At 43.0% G+C, this 14,819-nt stretch overlaps 1 protein-coding gene across 1 annotated transcript in view; it reads right to left on the bottom strand.

Moving 5' to 3' along the window:
* Positions 1–13,612, bottom strand: part of CCDC85A (coiled-coil domain containing 85A) — a 234,243-nt gene extending 220,631 nt beyond the window's left edge. The window contains exon 1 of the mRNA XM_075862986.1: positions 12,881–13,612. Within this exon, the coding sequence (XP_075719101.1) occupies positions 12,881–13,087 (207 nt within the window). The 5' untranslated portion in view covers positions 13,088–13,612. The remainder of the gene's footprint in view (positions 1–12,880) is intronic.
* Positions 13,613–14,819: the final 1,207 nt, after the last annotated feature.

Genomic DNA, 14,819 nt, shown 5'->3' with positions numbered 1-14,819 from the left:
CCCTAGTGTATGTGAGTTAGGGAGATTATGAACAGGCAAAAATACTTTTTCATGAGTCAAATTATTTTTTACTTTATGAGGCAGCTTTTATTTCCTCACTAATTCCTTTTCGTCTTATAGCAGTGTCTATTGCTCACAGACGGAAGTGTCTCTATTGAGTTTGGTGATGAGTCATGTAAGACTTTCTTGGTGTCACGAGGTCCATGGAAGAGTCAGCATGCACTAGGACTCAGAATAGAGCGTCAGCGGCATGGGTGACCACCAGACGCTGACCTAAGAGGAGAGTAGCGATGCCAGCCTGGAGGAAGAAGATGCCGGGAAGGGCTTAGTACCTGATGATGGCAGCAGGGGAACGGAGGCCATAACAATTGGTTCTGCTGACAATTATCTATTTATTTTTATAGAGTATTCAAACTAAAAGCCGCAACATCTGTAAATTTAGCACACAAGATAGAACATCAAAGAACATAGCAGAAGAAATGACTCATGAAAATATTTAAGCAAAATTCCCCTCAACATGTTGGCATTGGCTAGACTGCGTTGCAGAGTCTAAGGAATCTCCCTGTTCTTCATCTTTAACCTCCACAAGGAAGTATAGATGTGTCCTTCCTTACCTTTCCTCTTATCTTCACATATCCTTGGACGTGTGGCGCGAGATGACCAGCTTTGAAAAAAACATGATTTTGCAATACTCTGTCACTAAATGTCTATGCTTTATGTGTATATGTGTGGTCACCCAGTGGTTGTGATGTGAATTGCAGCCTGTCAAGGGTTTTGCTAGCATGTTGCAGTATTTTACTGAATGAGTTTCATAAGAAATTGGAGTCCTTAGCCAAATTCAAGCAAAGTTAAGGGTGGACACATCAGTGTCCCCAGAATATTCACCAATTGGTGGCAAGCTGACGCGAAGTCAGGAACGTAGCAAAGGGTTGCCAACAGATTAGCAGTCAGGCTGTAGCAAGACAGAAGATAATACAGAAATGTAATCAGGAGTCAAGTCAGTAGTCAATAAAAGTAGTAAAGCTACAGCAACCAGCTGAAAAATCCAAAGCATGAGACAGAAACAGGGCCAAAGTCAGGGTAAAGAACAGGGTCAGAGTCACAAAAGCAATAGGAATAATGCAGGCCAGGCCAGAATGTACCTTAATCTGCATGCAACGGGTGAAGGGTGGAGTTTGCTTTAAATAGGCCGCGAGGACCGACATCATCAAGGAGCACCTGGCAACCTGAAACTGCCGGCCGTGCAGAGGAGAAGGGCCGTGGCTGGATTCAGCAGGGCTGCTGCTGAAGACAGGATCGGAAGAGAAAGAAAAGCCACCGGAACTGGGCGACGTGAGTAACAGGAAGCTCTGTGTGACAGTTGGTTTTATAAATGTAATTCTATAAACTGTCACTGTTTCATGACATTGGTGTGTTTCACCATATACTGAACTTAACCAATAGTCCTAAGATGCTGATGCACATACACAGGTTCATAACTGGAATTGATATGGCCCTATAACAAGCTCAGGAATGGACTCCTCACTTTTCTCACATTAGTAATGGAAACAGCAGATTACTTTACTGAAGGGTACTCTTATGAAGACATCCCCTGTCCATATGCTCTATTAGCACATATGGATGTCATAAAGGCAAGTCATCCACACAGGATCTCCCACTATGAGCCAGAACAGAAAGCCACTCTGAAACAGAGGCTCCTGCTCTGGCAGATCTAGCCCGTCCATGCAGAACTGAGACAAGGAGTAGGTGGATTAGGCAGTCGCCTAGGGTTCCTTTTAGAGAGAAGTGAAATTTATGGAATAAAAAAAATCAGCAGCTGTGTCCGAGTGGCTGATAATACTGTGGTGCCAGGATCTGATGAGTGATTTCTCTGTGATAAAAGGAAATGCTCATTGATTGCATAATTTTCACTTCTGTGTAGGAGGAATCAGCAGACAAAGCTTAGGGGAGGCCAGGGGCGTAGCTAAAGGTTCATGGGCCCCGATGCAAAAGTTCTTATTGCCCCCCCCCCCCACATACTTCTCATGACCGACAGCCCGCAGTTTTCAGTTGCATCGCTGGGTCTCCTAAGTGACCCAACAATGCAGCACTAGCAGCCAGGGGCGTCACTAAGGTCTTAAAATGTCGGGGGAAATAGCCCCGATACATATGTCCCCCCCAAGAAAATGTGTGTGTGTATATGAGTGTATAGGAGACAGCATATCTATAGCACTACGACCCTATAAACTATGGATAGGATTAGATACAGTGGCTCAGCAGACAGTATCACACATGATAGGATTAGATATAGTGCCCAGCTCGCTGACATTGCGGCTCCAGCGCTGGACCCAAGAAAGCTAAGAATAATAATTGTTTTGCATCTTTATGTGTTACTAATTATTTTTGTGTTATTTTACAGTTCGGTCGTTGGACTACGTCAGATTCGAGGACTACTTCAATGACAGGGTTTTTTTTTATTCTCAATAAAATGGTTAATGAGGGTTGTGTGGGATTTTTTATTTCAATAAAATATTTTTTCTATGTCCTTGTATTTTTTGAAACTTTATTATTACCACCTTAATAATAGCTGCTGGCTGATTGACAGCCTCCATTACTAAGGCGGGGCTTAATGTTATGCCGGTGCAGAGGCTAACATTAAACCCCCATTATTACCCACAAAGTTTAGCACTTACTGCAAGGCTATCCCCACAGGGGTCCCAGCAGGGGAACATTTTTATAATCAGCTTATAGTCAAGTAGGGATTGTTTAAAGTGTAGAACCCCTGTAAAGAAAATAGTTCTCATACATTTTTCCTAAAACTGCTTTTATTGGCTCCATATTAGGTGCGGAATAGGTGTAGAACACAGAGACAATTTAATTCTGTGGAAGCACGTACACATCTGTATTTCTATATTGGGGTATTTTTATTTGAAGTGCATATTTTTCTTTAACAAGCATGCTCCATTGTATGTATTCTCGCCTAGATGCAGTGTTTATGGTCCAACATATGGCACCCAATACAGAACAGTTTTGACCTTAATATGTTTCCATATTGTACAACATGTTGCAGGCTTTCTTACACATGTAAGAGTGAGTGAGATCTTACTGCCAGTTTTGCAGTTCTGCTATTCTATTAATAAAATATGCAACATTCTCCATCAGATTTCGCACCTCAGATTTATTCTCCCCAAGATATGCATCATACAGAGGTAAGAAAGAGGCCTCGTACTGTGACCTATATAGACAGGGGTGGGATCCATCCAGTTCACTCCAGTTCTCCTAAACCGGTTGTTAAAATAACAGCTGGTTCAGAGAATCAGGGAGAAGAGGGATCCATACGCAGTTATCCCTGGACATAATTGAATTGGCGTATTTAAGACGCAGATGCAAGTGAATAATCAGGTGCTGGTGGGTGCAAGGAAGCCCTCGGCGCTTCCTCTGTGGTGCATGTGGCATGCTTACGTAATTTTGCTGCCTGTATCTTTTCGCAGTAGGCCGGCCTGACCACTTCTATTTCGTGGGGAACAAATATTTTGTCTAATAAGCTTTTCAACAAATGGTTCACGATTCGCCAATCAAAGAATAAAACAATTGAATATTGCTTTCTAAAGAACACCAAAAGCGATCCTCAAACATGGTAGATCAATTCACTTAGCGAATTTTAACAGTCTCTGAATTATGAATCATGCGGGGAATTGGTGAAAGGAAAGAAAAAAAGTCACTCAAATTTACTACTAATTCTAGTAGACTCAGAAGAATAAAGGACATAATCGTGGGAGTGACGTGTACAAGAAGTAAGGAGGGGGAGGGAGAGAACACAGAAGTATCGGGGCCGTATTTGGAGTTGGTGCTGCCCTTGGCACTTTAGTGCTGACGCCCCCGATAATGCAACTTTTCCTCCGCAAAAATTGCAACATTTGCTAATTGATGTGGGTTTTACCTAAGGAATTAAATGGGGAAAACCTACAACAGAAAACCTGCATAAACTGACATGCTGCAGAATAAAAAAACGCACCACAGGTCAATATATGAATGGATCTTCGGTGGGTTTTTTATGCAGCGTGTGGATGAGATTTGTTCAAATCTCCTCCACTTTGCTGCTACTGTATTAGGCCCCCTGCACACGGCCGTGCCCGTAATCATGGTCCTTGATAACAGGCGCAGCCGGCCGCGGACAGTCATCTACATTTGCTGGTTATGCTCCCATTATAAAGTATAGGATCACGGTCCGTAAAATCAAAAAATAGGACATGTCCTATCTTTTACGGATCATTTCTATGGCCCAGAAACCTTCCCGTAAATATACACATTTTTTGCAATGAAATCCATTGCAGAAAATCTACAGTGTTACGTGTAAACTTACCCTAACAAAATGCTCAATGCTACCCCAGTAACATTCCCTCCCCTGCCCCCTACATGAACAATGGGGCCCATTTCCCCTATTATTGATCAGGTCACAGTTTATTATTTTTTAGAAAAAAACAAAACACTCCTGCAGCGGCCCCCACCCCTTCCCGACTGGAGAAAATTGCAACCCGCAGATTACATCAGTACATTGTTCCACTTTTAAAAGTATGCTTTGTTATAGAAAAAAGAGAAGATGCACGGCGCCACCATAGTGCAGATAAAAATGATAACCAGATTAAAAAGGGGATGAGGTATATGCTCACCTTGACAGCTTGTGCTTGGTCAGGCACAACTCTGACGTGTGCAGTGGTATTAGGAGATAAGCTGCTGCCGTGGTCGGATCCGGGAAATCAGAAAATGTTACCGCCAAATAATTGAGGAAAAGATCAAAAAATGTCCTATAAACGGCGCTGCTATACTGAAATTGGACAGGTCGATGAATGTAGATAATGGTTTAATAGGCTACGCGTTACAAAATCGAACCGCTGTCTTCATCAGGCCATGTTCAGATACAAAAGAGGGTAGGAGTTACTAGCGTAGGCGGGGCTCACCAATAACGTTTCCGTTGATGCAGGGCTGGTCTATTCTGATCAGGCCTGCTCCAGCGGAACGATGGCAGGCGGCACGATGATGTGCCTGCGCCACAAGAAAAGTGCAGAATGATGAGGAAGGGAACTGATGCTTCCCTTGCCTCACTCGTCGCTTTCAAGGGCATGGATACAATTCAAGTACATTATATTACACAGTACATTTATACATACCTGACCCTGCCCTCCTGCCCTCTTGCTCTGCTGTCCGTTCCCCACAGCGTTTCTATTTGTACGACAGTGTCCAGGTGTCGGCCGTTTTGGTCCATTTCTCTCAGCCGTTTTGCATCTGTTCCATTCCGGGCCGTGTTTTAGTTTTTAATGGCCAATTGTGACCCGTTCTGTTTTTCACTGTCGGTTTTAAAAATGGATGAATTTCTTTTGTCAAGTTTTTTGTTCCCAACCCACAAAAAACACCACAGGAAGGTCACATGATGGCCCAGTCACAATTTTCTCCTGCTTTCAGATTATAAAGAGCTTTGTCTGGTCCCTCAGCTTCTTTGCATTCATTTCTGGCCTTTTCTCTGCTATTTTTTACTTGCAACCATGTCCTTACAGTCATTGAATCATGTACTGCAGCTTTGGCGGATTTCTCAGCAATCAGGACAGCAATCACAGATGTTGATGCCATCTGTAGATAGTGCAATAGTGCCCCCTGTAGATAGGGCCACAGTGCCCGCTTGTAGATAGTGCCATACAGCCCCCTATAGGTAGTGCCACACAGCCCTCTTGTAGGTAGCGCCACACAGCCCCCTTGTAGGTAGTACCACTGTAGCTCCCTGTATATGGACAGTGCCGTCAGGGGCTCACTCTAAGAGCGGAATCCCCGGCCAGAGCATCGGCAATGCTCTGAACAGGGATTCTGCTTCGAGAGGAATCTCTGACACCACTGTCCCTATGTGGACAGTGACATCAGGGGCTTCTCCTTGAGTGGAATCCCCTAGCCAGAGCATTGACAATGCTCTGGTCAGAGATTCCACTTCAAGAGGACCCCCTAACGTCACTGTCCATATATGGATAGTGATGTCAGGGGCTTCTCCAGGAGCGGGATTCCCAGCCAGAGCCTCGGCAAAGCTCTAGCCAGGGATTTCTCTTCAAGAGGAGCCCCTGACGTCACTGTCCATATATGAATAGTGACGTCAGGGCTTTTCCTGGAGCGGGATCCCAGGCCAGAGCATCAGCAAAGCTCTAGCCAGGGATTCCTCTTCAAGAGGAGTCCCTGACGTCACTGTCCATAAATGGATAGTGACATCTGGGGCTTCTCCTGGAGAGGAATCTCTGGCCAGAGCGATTCCGTTCCTAAAGGGAGCTATAGTGGCGCTATCTACAGGGGGGTGCCATCTACTGGGGGTGGCATCTATGCGGGGGTGCTATCTACAAGGCGTCTGTGTGGCACTACCTACAGCATAAAAAAATCTCCTCCTCTTAACAAGCACTTAGTGCTGTGAGGAGGAGGAGAGAGCGAGCCCCAGTCTGAGGAGCGCTGGTGAAGCGCACACCACCCCCCCTTGTGAGTGATCTGACCGCTGGTCAGTTAGGCCACAAGGTTAAATTTTTAAGAAAAAAAAAAGATCCTTCAGCCACCCCCTCCTGCTGTACGCCCTAGGCATTGCACCTCCAGTGCCTAGTGGCAAATACAGCCTTGAGAAGTACTTGTAAGGTGACTTAGCTCTCCGTAACATCCAAAGTGGCTGAACAAGCTTGCAACTTCCTGTGTCAGCTCACAGTAAGAAGAGCAGCTGCAGAGTACAAACTGCTGCTCTAACACATGAAATACTGTGTACACTTTTTTTTTTTTATAAATGCTATTATTTAAGTAGAGATTCACATTAAAGAGTTTGTTCATCTCTTTTTTCAATCTGATTAATATTATATTAAAAGAAAGGTAAAAGCATGGTTAGAGAACGGCCAAGTCTTTTTATGCTTCCTTTGCACTCAGATTGTGCCGTTTCGTCCTTCAGTTGAAGACATTAATAATTTGAGACAGGTTGCTAGGGAAAATTTTTTCCTGGCAATCATTAAAAAAGGAATTGTATCAAAGGGCAGGTTTAAATACCAGTTTCCCACCATCTGCTGATATTACATGCCAGATGCTGGCAACGCACAATGCTATATAGGAGTGCGAGCTCACACCTCTATATAGTATTTTTGCTTGTCTCCATCCTGCAGATATATAAGTAGATATTGTGAACTAGAAATTATAAAGGCTGGCCAAGTTATGGGCAAATACCCATGTGGTTAGACCTTTAAAAAATATTCAAATAAAAATTAAATATGCTTACTGTCAAGATTCTGTTCCAGTCCAGTATCACATCACATCATGCCAGGTTATATACTAGGCTTTAGTTATGTTGAGTTCATAGTGAAGTAACATCACTTGGGCACAATTGAATGGGGTTATTGCTCGTGCGGATCCGTGGCACATCAATCTACACATTCGCGGCAGAAATACAAGTGTCGAAGAATCTGATTTCTGCCGCAGATCCTAGTGTAAATACGTGTCGTATGTGCCATGGGCAATTCCAACGTTTTGGAAAAAGCCTTAGACTAAGGATGCCCAAAAAACAGGATCCTTAATGCCAGTTGTGATCTTACTTATTTTTTACCAAACTGTATGAACTTAAACCTCCAACTATTTTTGCTTTTGCAGAATGCATGCTTTTCTTTTTAAAGGCTGAAACTTTTATTCACACAGCCATGTGATTTGTCTTTGTGAACACTGTGTATTTTATGGAAAAAAACAGGACTGCATGCTGTCGAAGGGAAGTCTTTATGAAGCCTTTTTTCTTTTGCAAACACATTCGAGCACAACGGCCTTGATGGCTGATATACATAATCAGGTTTGCATAAGAGGAATATAGGAGTATCCAAGCAACATTTTATTTCTCTCTCCTCCTTCCTCTACATTCACAACAACAGTCCAGCTCCTGCAACATCAAAAAGTATTATAATACAGTATAGGTAACTAATTCCACAACCAAACAGTTTGGACTAGAGAACATTTCAAGGGGCTGTCTGCTTTAGACAATCCTTTCTCATCAGGGGTGTAACTAGGAAAGACTGGGCCCCATAGCAAACTTTTGACTGGGGCCCCCCTTCCCCTGGGTGTCACACAACCCCCCCTTGTAGATAGAGCCTTTTTTACAGCCCCCCTGTAGATAACGCCATACAGCCCCCCTGTAGATAATGCCATACAGCCCCCCCTGTAGATAGCGTCATACAGCCCCCCTGTAGATAGCGCCATACAGCCCCCCTGTAGGTAACACCATACAGCCCCCCCTGTAGGTAACGCCATACCGCCCCCTGTAGGTAACACTATACAGCCCCCCTGTAGGTAACGCTATACAGCCCCCCCTGTAGGTAGTGCGATATACAGTCCCCCCTGTAGGTAACGCCATACAGCCCCAACCCCCAAAAAAAATCTGACCTATAGTGTGTCCTACAAAAGACATGTATCCCCTATCCACAGGATAGGGTATACATGTGTGATCGCTGGCAGCGATAAGGAGAACGGGGGACCGAAAGTCCCCCGAAGTTCTCCATGACTAACCTCTGACTTCCAGCGTCTGCGCAGCTCAATAAAAATGAAAGGAGCGCTGGTCACGCATGCGCACAAGCGCGACCGGCGCTCCATTCATTTCTACGGAGCTGCCGACACAGACCCCGGAAGTCCGAGGTTTGTGATGGAGAACTTCAGGGGACTTTCGGTCCCCCGTTTTACTTATCGCTGCCAGCGATCACACATGTTTAATGGCATAGCGGGGAGATACCTCCCTGCTCTGCCATAGTGTTCAGTGGCGTCGCACTGTAGTAGCCATAGCGGCAGCTAGCGGAGCCTCCAGCCATGGTGGGAGCCCGTGCCGGCGGGCAACATGGGCACCCTCGTGCCGCGGGCCCCGTAGCAGCCACTACGGCTGCTACAGCGGTAGTTACGCCACTGCTTCTCATATTATGATCCCCAAGCCGAAGACTCATTGCTGGTCGTCTTATTGGTGATTGCAATGTCAATGCATGTTTTATGCAGGGGAAATGAATCATGTAAGGTCACCCAATGGAATCTATCCAGGGGATCCCCAAGAAGAGTGCTCATATCTAGGCTCATTAAGCCCTAATAGGGAAAATTTCAAGGTTCTTTTAACAAATTCCCAATTCTCTGACATGGATCTATAGATATACCTTAATCATAAGTAGGGAGGACTTTTCAGATAAGTACAGATGTGTTCTTACTTATCTTTGCTTGAATTTAGTTAAGAATTAATTTATCATAAAACCAAATTCAATCCAATATCACAACATGCTAGAAAAATGCTTGACAGGCTGCATTTCACAACAAAACCACCGGGTGCCCACACATAGACACATATAGAATAGACTTTGCGTCACAAAATCGTGTTTGTTTATTTTTTTTAAACTGGACATCTCGAGCCACACATCTCAGGATATGTTGAGCTGAGAGGAAAGGTAAGAAAGGACACATCTGTATCATAAATCATTCTTACACATATGTAGGGAATTTTGTGCAGAATTACAGCTTTATCGTAGGGTGCATGAGGTAGTTGATCCCCATTTTGCTTATTGGGAAAACTGTGACAATGATCTTGTTTTCTCATTAAAACATTAAAGGGGTTTGTGTACTTTTTGAGGAAAAGTAGTAAATAGACCTTATTTAGCATTGGGGTGTAACGTGCTGGAGAGATGCTTTCGTAATCTGCAATAGTCAAGGTATAGGGTTTTCAGGCATGTATAGAAATGAGAGACAACAACTTTTAAGGTCAAAAAGGTATAATCTTTGTATAAAATTTGTGATATACAGAACACTATGGCAATAGTGTGAAAGTATTAAAAGGTATCACCCTATATGCTGAAGTCCTTTCTTTCAGAGAAACCGGTAAGACATCACTTTTTCCAAGTAGAATCCTGAAGGACTTCGGCTGACACCCACGTGGAGGAACAGTCGGCGTCTAGTTACGCCTGGTGCGACTATTCGGGGGTTCTCCCTCTTTCTCAAGCGTAAGAAAGGGGGAGGACCCCCGAAACGTTGCACCAGGCATAACTAGACACCGACTCTTCCTCCACGTGGGTTTCAGTCAAAGTCCTTCAGGATTCTACCAAGAAAAAGTGATGTCTTACCGGCTTCTCTGAAAGAAATGACTTCAGCATATGGGCTGATAACTTTTAACACATTCACACTATTGCCATAGTGTTTTGTATATCACAAATTTGATACAATGATTATACATTTTAAACCTTAAAAGTTGTCTCTCATTTCTATACGTGCCTGAAAACCCTATACCTTGTCCACTTTTTACAATCTCTTTTATCAGTGTCCCCTGAAAATAAACTGATCACAGTTTGTTCCTCGGCTGGGAACCTCAGCATACAGATGTATTTTGTGGGGAACCCAGCAGCAAGTGTTTAATACCAATGCTTTACATAAAAAACATAAAAAATTTAACAGCACAACAAAATGAAACAAAATGTGTATACAGGTGCAAGAACGCCTGTGACTGCAAATTTATACAGCACACAAAATGGCGACAGCACATTGCGAATTCTTATGTCACCTAAGCCGCTAAATATAAATAAATATGCATTACTGCTAAATCTATTTACAATAGGGTGGTTCTTAGCGCACATTTTGATCAAATTGTGTGAACCCACCTGCCACAACAAGGCGAACTCTATGAGGTGGGCACCTACTCTGCACATACACCCAGAACTTGGACCTATAATACCAATGCAGCGCCACCACTGGGGGAAACAAAGCATTACATTGTGCCCATTTAAAATCAATGGGTTGTCTGTGTAATTCATGGTCAGGTCGGGTCCTCCAGAGAGAGAAAACAATGCTCTTTGCAGCCACTGTCTGCTCTGCCCTGTAGATGGGGATCCTGAATAGAGGCCACCCATCTATTAACACATAATTGCCTAACAGGACACTTGAAAATGGGGTTTCTAAACCAGACAACTCTTTGACACCATAGTTATTTTGCATTTTGGACTCATGTGCACCAACCAGCTACTGTAGGTTCGCTACTTGTTTGTAGAGGACCAAGGGGGTATATATCATGTTTCTTGGGGAAACCCGAACTCATGCCGAGCTTTTAAAAGGCAGCAGTGGAGCATCATAGCCTAGGGGGTACTGTAATGTCGTTTATGTTAATAGGGGGTACATGGTTTAGGAACATTGAAAAACACTGCTCAAGCTTATTGTAAATGAGCTGAAATAATGTGTCATCCCTTTGCACTTTTCTACTATATCATCAAATGCAGGAACCTCCTGATTTTAATTACTGCAGTCAAGCAGTTGTCACTTATATCACCCTGCCTTCCAGTCTGACCTAATGATGGGCACTGGTAGGCAACCTGATGCTCTCCAACTGTTCTTAACTGACAGAACATCTTTAGAGTCATAGTGCAATGCCCAAAAGAGATTCCCAAGTAGCTTTAAAGCGCTTTGCTGAATTAATTTTGGAGATATTTTTATATTGTATTTTACCTATATCTTTAATCATTTATAATAGGTTAATATGTAATATATGTTGTAAATGCCCTGCCACCACCAAATCAAAACGTCCTTGGGACACAAATTGTGGTATAAATGTTTATTATCCAATAAGTGAACCTGACTAAACATGAAATCCTAAATCTTTGTGGTAGCAGTGAACCATGATCTCCAGAGTATTGTAAAATATATTAAATCTACCTCTACCTCATACTTATCTGCTTGATTGTTGCTGCCCCCTCAGAGTGGCGTGGGTGGGAGATGATATCTTTGGACACAGGAGATCAAGCCACAACTTGAGAATTTATGTTCAGATGTTATTGATTTTTATTAGTGTAGATGCCACACTTCACTGGTTTTACAGATGATATAGTATTACTATGTGTCTGAATTTTTATTTCATATTATTTTTATTTTCTTTGTTTTAAATTAAAATCAACATTGTTTCCATCTATCGATAAATACAGAACTGAATATGGAATGTTTAATTTAGAGATTAATAGGATAAGTGAATTCCAAATTTAGCATTTAAAAGCCCAATCACCATGACCTACTATCAGTGAAAGCTTATCACAGAGATATTGGAGGACACTAGCACTGAAACAGTTACACTGGGACTCATTACATCATTGCAATAGCTGCTAGGAAGCTTCCACTCAACCCCGGCTAATATTACCATCATGAAACAATCTGATTCAACCAATATACAGTAAATCCACATCAGAGGTTAGCAATGACAGCCTGGCACCTAAAGATATAGATTTATTTTATAAAATGAAGATAACATTGCACTTCATCATCTTATTTGTTTGCTGTGGTTCTATTATAGAATTCTCTGACAGCACAAAAACCTTCAACCTACTCTGATCTAATTCTTAGATTCAGCCACAGATGTCATTTGGTTTCAGAAGAAATCCCCATCAAGCCTCTGTACAGTACCAATGTGCTCTTGACACATTACGTAATGATAAGACTGGGCTGCAAGGTGTGGGAGTCACTGAGATGCTTTATTTTTAGGCTGCAAGTAAATCCTTTTAACTATTCATGGGCTTTACAGAATGAAATTGCTGGGCTGGAAATGTAATATTAAAAGAAGATGAATGCAGCAGTACTTTAAAAATGAGCTCACGTGGATTTATAAAGACTAATAATAAGGGAATCTTTAATAATTCTCTTCTCTGATTCTTAAAGGGGCAGCAGTGCCCTTTTAATGTGAATCTCAAACCTGGTGAATCAATTCTACCATCTGTATCCAAGATCATATCCAGAGCAACAGTGTTCGCTTAGAACTGTAGCACCAACATAATCCATGACGGTGTACAAAAAGAAGACAGTAGACACAGTGTACATATATAGGTATGATATATAAAGTATCAGGATAGCACTGTTGTCCAGCCCTTACCTTAAGCCCTCTGATCTCCCCTAGATGTAGCTGCAGTCTCCTATTCACCTCCCGGATCAAATTGCTATGATCTAGCATAGCACTCATCTTGTCAGCCTCTGCTCTTCGGAGCCGGACAATCAACTCCTCCTTAGTCCACTTCATTAGCTCCTCATCAGAAATCTTCACAAGGTCTTCCACCGAACTTTCCCCAACAACCTTTGCCATTTTTGTTTTACACTTTTCCTCCACTTTTTGAAATAATATCTACACTATTACTCACAGCTCAGTCTCTCAATGCTGTTCTACTAGAAGAACACAATATTGTTCTCAGAGACAAGCAGATCCCTTGGTGACTTCTAGATCTTGCAAGAAATAAAGGATCCCCTCTAGAAAGCCAATAGTTTTCCAAGCCATTCTATTCAAGGGCTTTTTGTTTGCCATCAATTCTTCACTTGGGAAAAAATAAATCCATAAAACAGATGATTTAATCCTATAACAAGAATACCATAGTGATCATAAAAGCAGCTTGTAGGAATCAATTACTCTACTTCAAAGCATCTGCAGGCTCCTGTCATGTCCTCATGGCTATAGCTTTACTGCAGTAGAATAGATGAGAGCATGCAGATGCTGCTGCCGGCATGCCTGTGTGGATCCTCTCCGCTGGGCTGCAGTGGGAATGCTTTTGACTTGGAAAAGAGTTCCATTGCCTGCAGCAGACACAAGACACTCTGGCTGCTGTTGCTGATGCTGATAATACAGCCCAAGTGAGCTGACCCTTTTTTCTTTGCTGTCAAATGTGCAGACTAGTCCTGGATCTAGGTTTATTTGCGCCATCTGCTGGCCACTTTTGTATATTTCTCGTTAAATACAATGAATCAAGAAGGGAAACTGTAATGTATTTTTTGAGAAGAGACATCAGGGAGATTATAAAAAGCAACATATGAAGTTTTGCACACAGCTCACCTCGCAACTGTTTTATCTTGTGCCCCTCCCATTTATATAGGATATGCCCTTAAAGGGGTTGTTCACAACTGGACAGCTGATGATCACCGGATAGGTCATCAGTATATGACCGGTGCAGGTCCGACATCCGGACCCTGCACCGATCAGCTGCTCCGTCTGCCTCCGGGCATCGGACGTCCATGCCAGAAGCAGATGGCTCCGGTCATGGAATAGCAGTGAATAGGAGCAGAGCTCCAGTTCTGCAGCACAGCCGCTATGCAATGTACGGAGCCAACTGCTTCCGGGTCCGTACATTGCATACTGTGCAGTAACATCCAGTGCTCGCAGGCAGCCGGAGCAGCTCATCAGTGCGGGGTCCGGTTGTTGGACCTGCACCAATCATATACTGATGACCTATCCGGTGGAGAGGTCATCAGTTGTCCTGTAGTGGAAAACCCCTTTAGCCTATGGCATTTGAATTGCAATTAGTGCACACGAACCCATCATCACATCCCAAAATCAATACAGACTCCCTAAACTAATACAGACCCCAGACTAAACCCCTAAACAAATACATACATGTCTCAGGGGTATGAACTTTAAAGCAAGTAATCCCAAGTTCGCATCCCTGTGCAGATGGTACACGGATGCGAATTGTAATGCCGAAGCGTGATGGTTAGAGATGAGGGAATTTCTCAAATTTATTTCAGTTCTGATTCGATTTGTTGTAAATAAATTGTAATTCACATCATGTTAAATTGCCTACATTTGACGTATACGAAGAGAAAAGCTCCCGACGTATACATTAAATGCGGGCTGTGATGGATGCCCTAACAGTGCTATCCACCACCATAGACTGTAATGGTAGCTGATAAATGGATGCATCATAAAAATGGGTGATAAGAGTTCATGACATGTCTGTTAAACAAATACCATTATAGTCTATGGTTGACGGATGCCATTATTAGGCAACCATTTAACGTATCCGTCACCAATAGTTTAACGGATACATTAT

Source organism: Rhinoderma darwinii, chromosome 4 (genome assembly GCF_050947455.1).
Source record: "Rhinoderma darwinii isolate aRhiDar2 chromosome 4, aRhiDar2.hap1, whole genome shotgun sequence".
In the NCBI taxonomy this organism is placed as follows: Eukaryota; Metazoa; Chordata; class Amphibia; order Anura; family Rhinodermatidae; genus Rhinoderma; species Rhinoderma darwinii.
The sequence above is the reverse complement of the archived record's forward strand: the minus strand, read 5'-3'. Positions and strand labels throughout refer to the sequence as shown.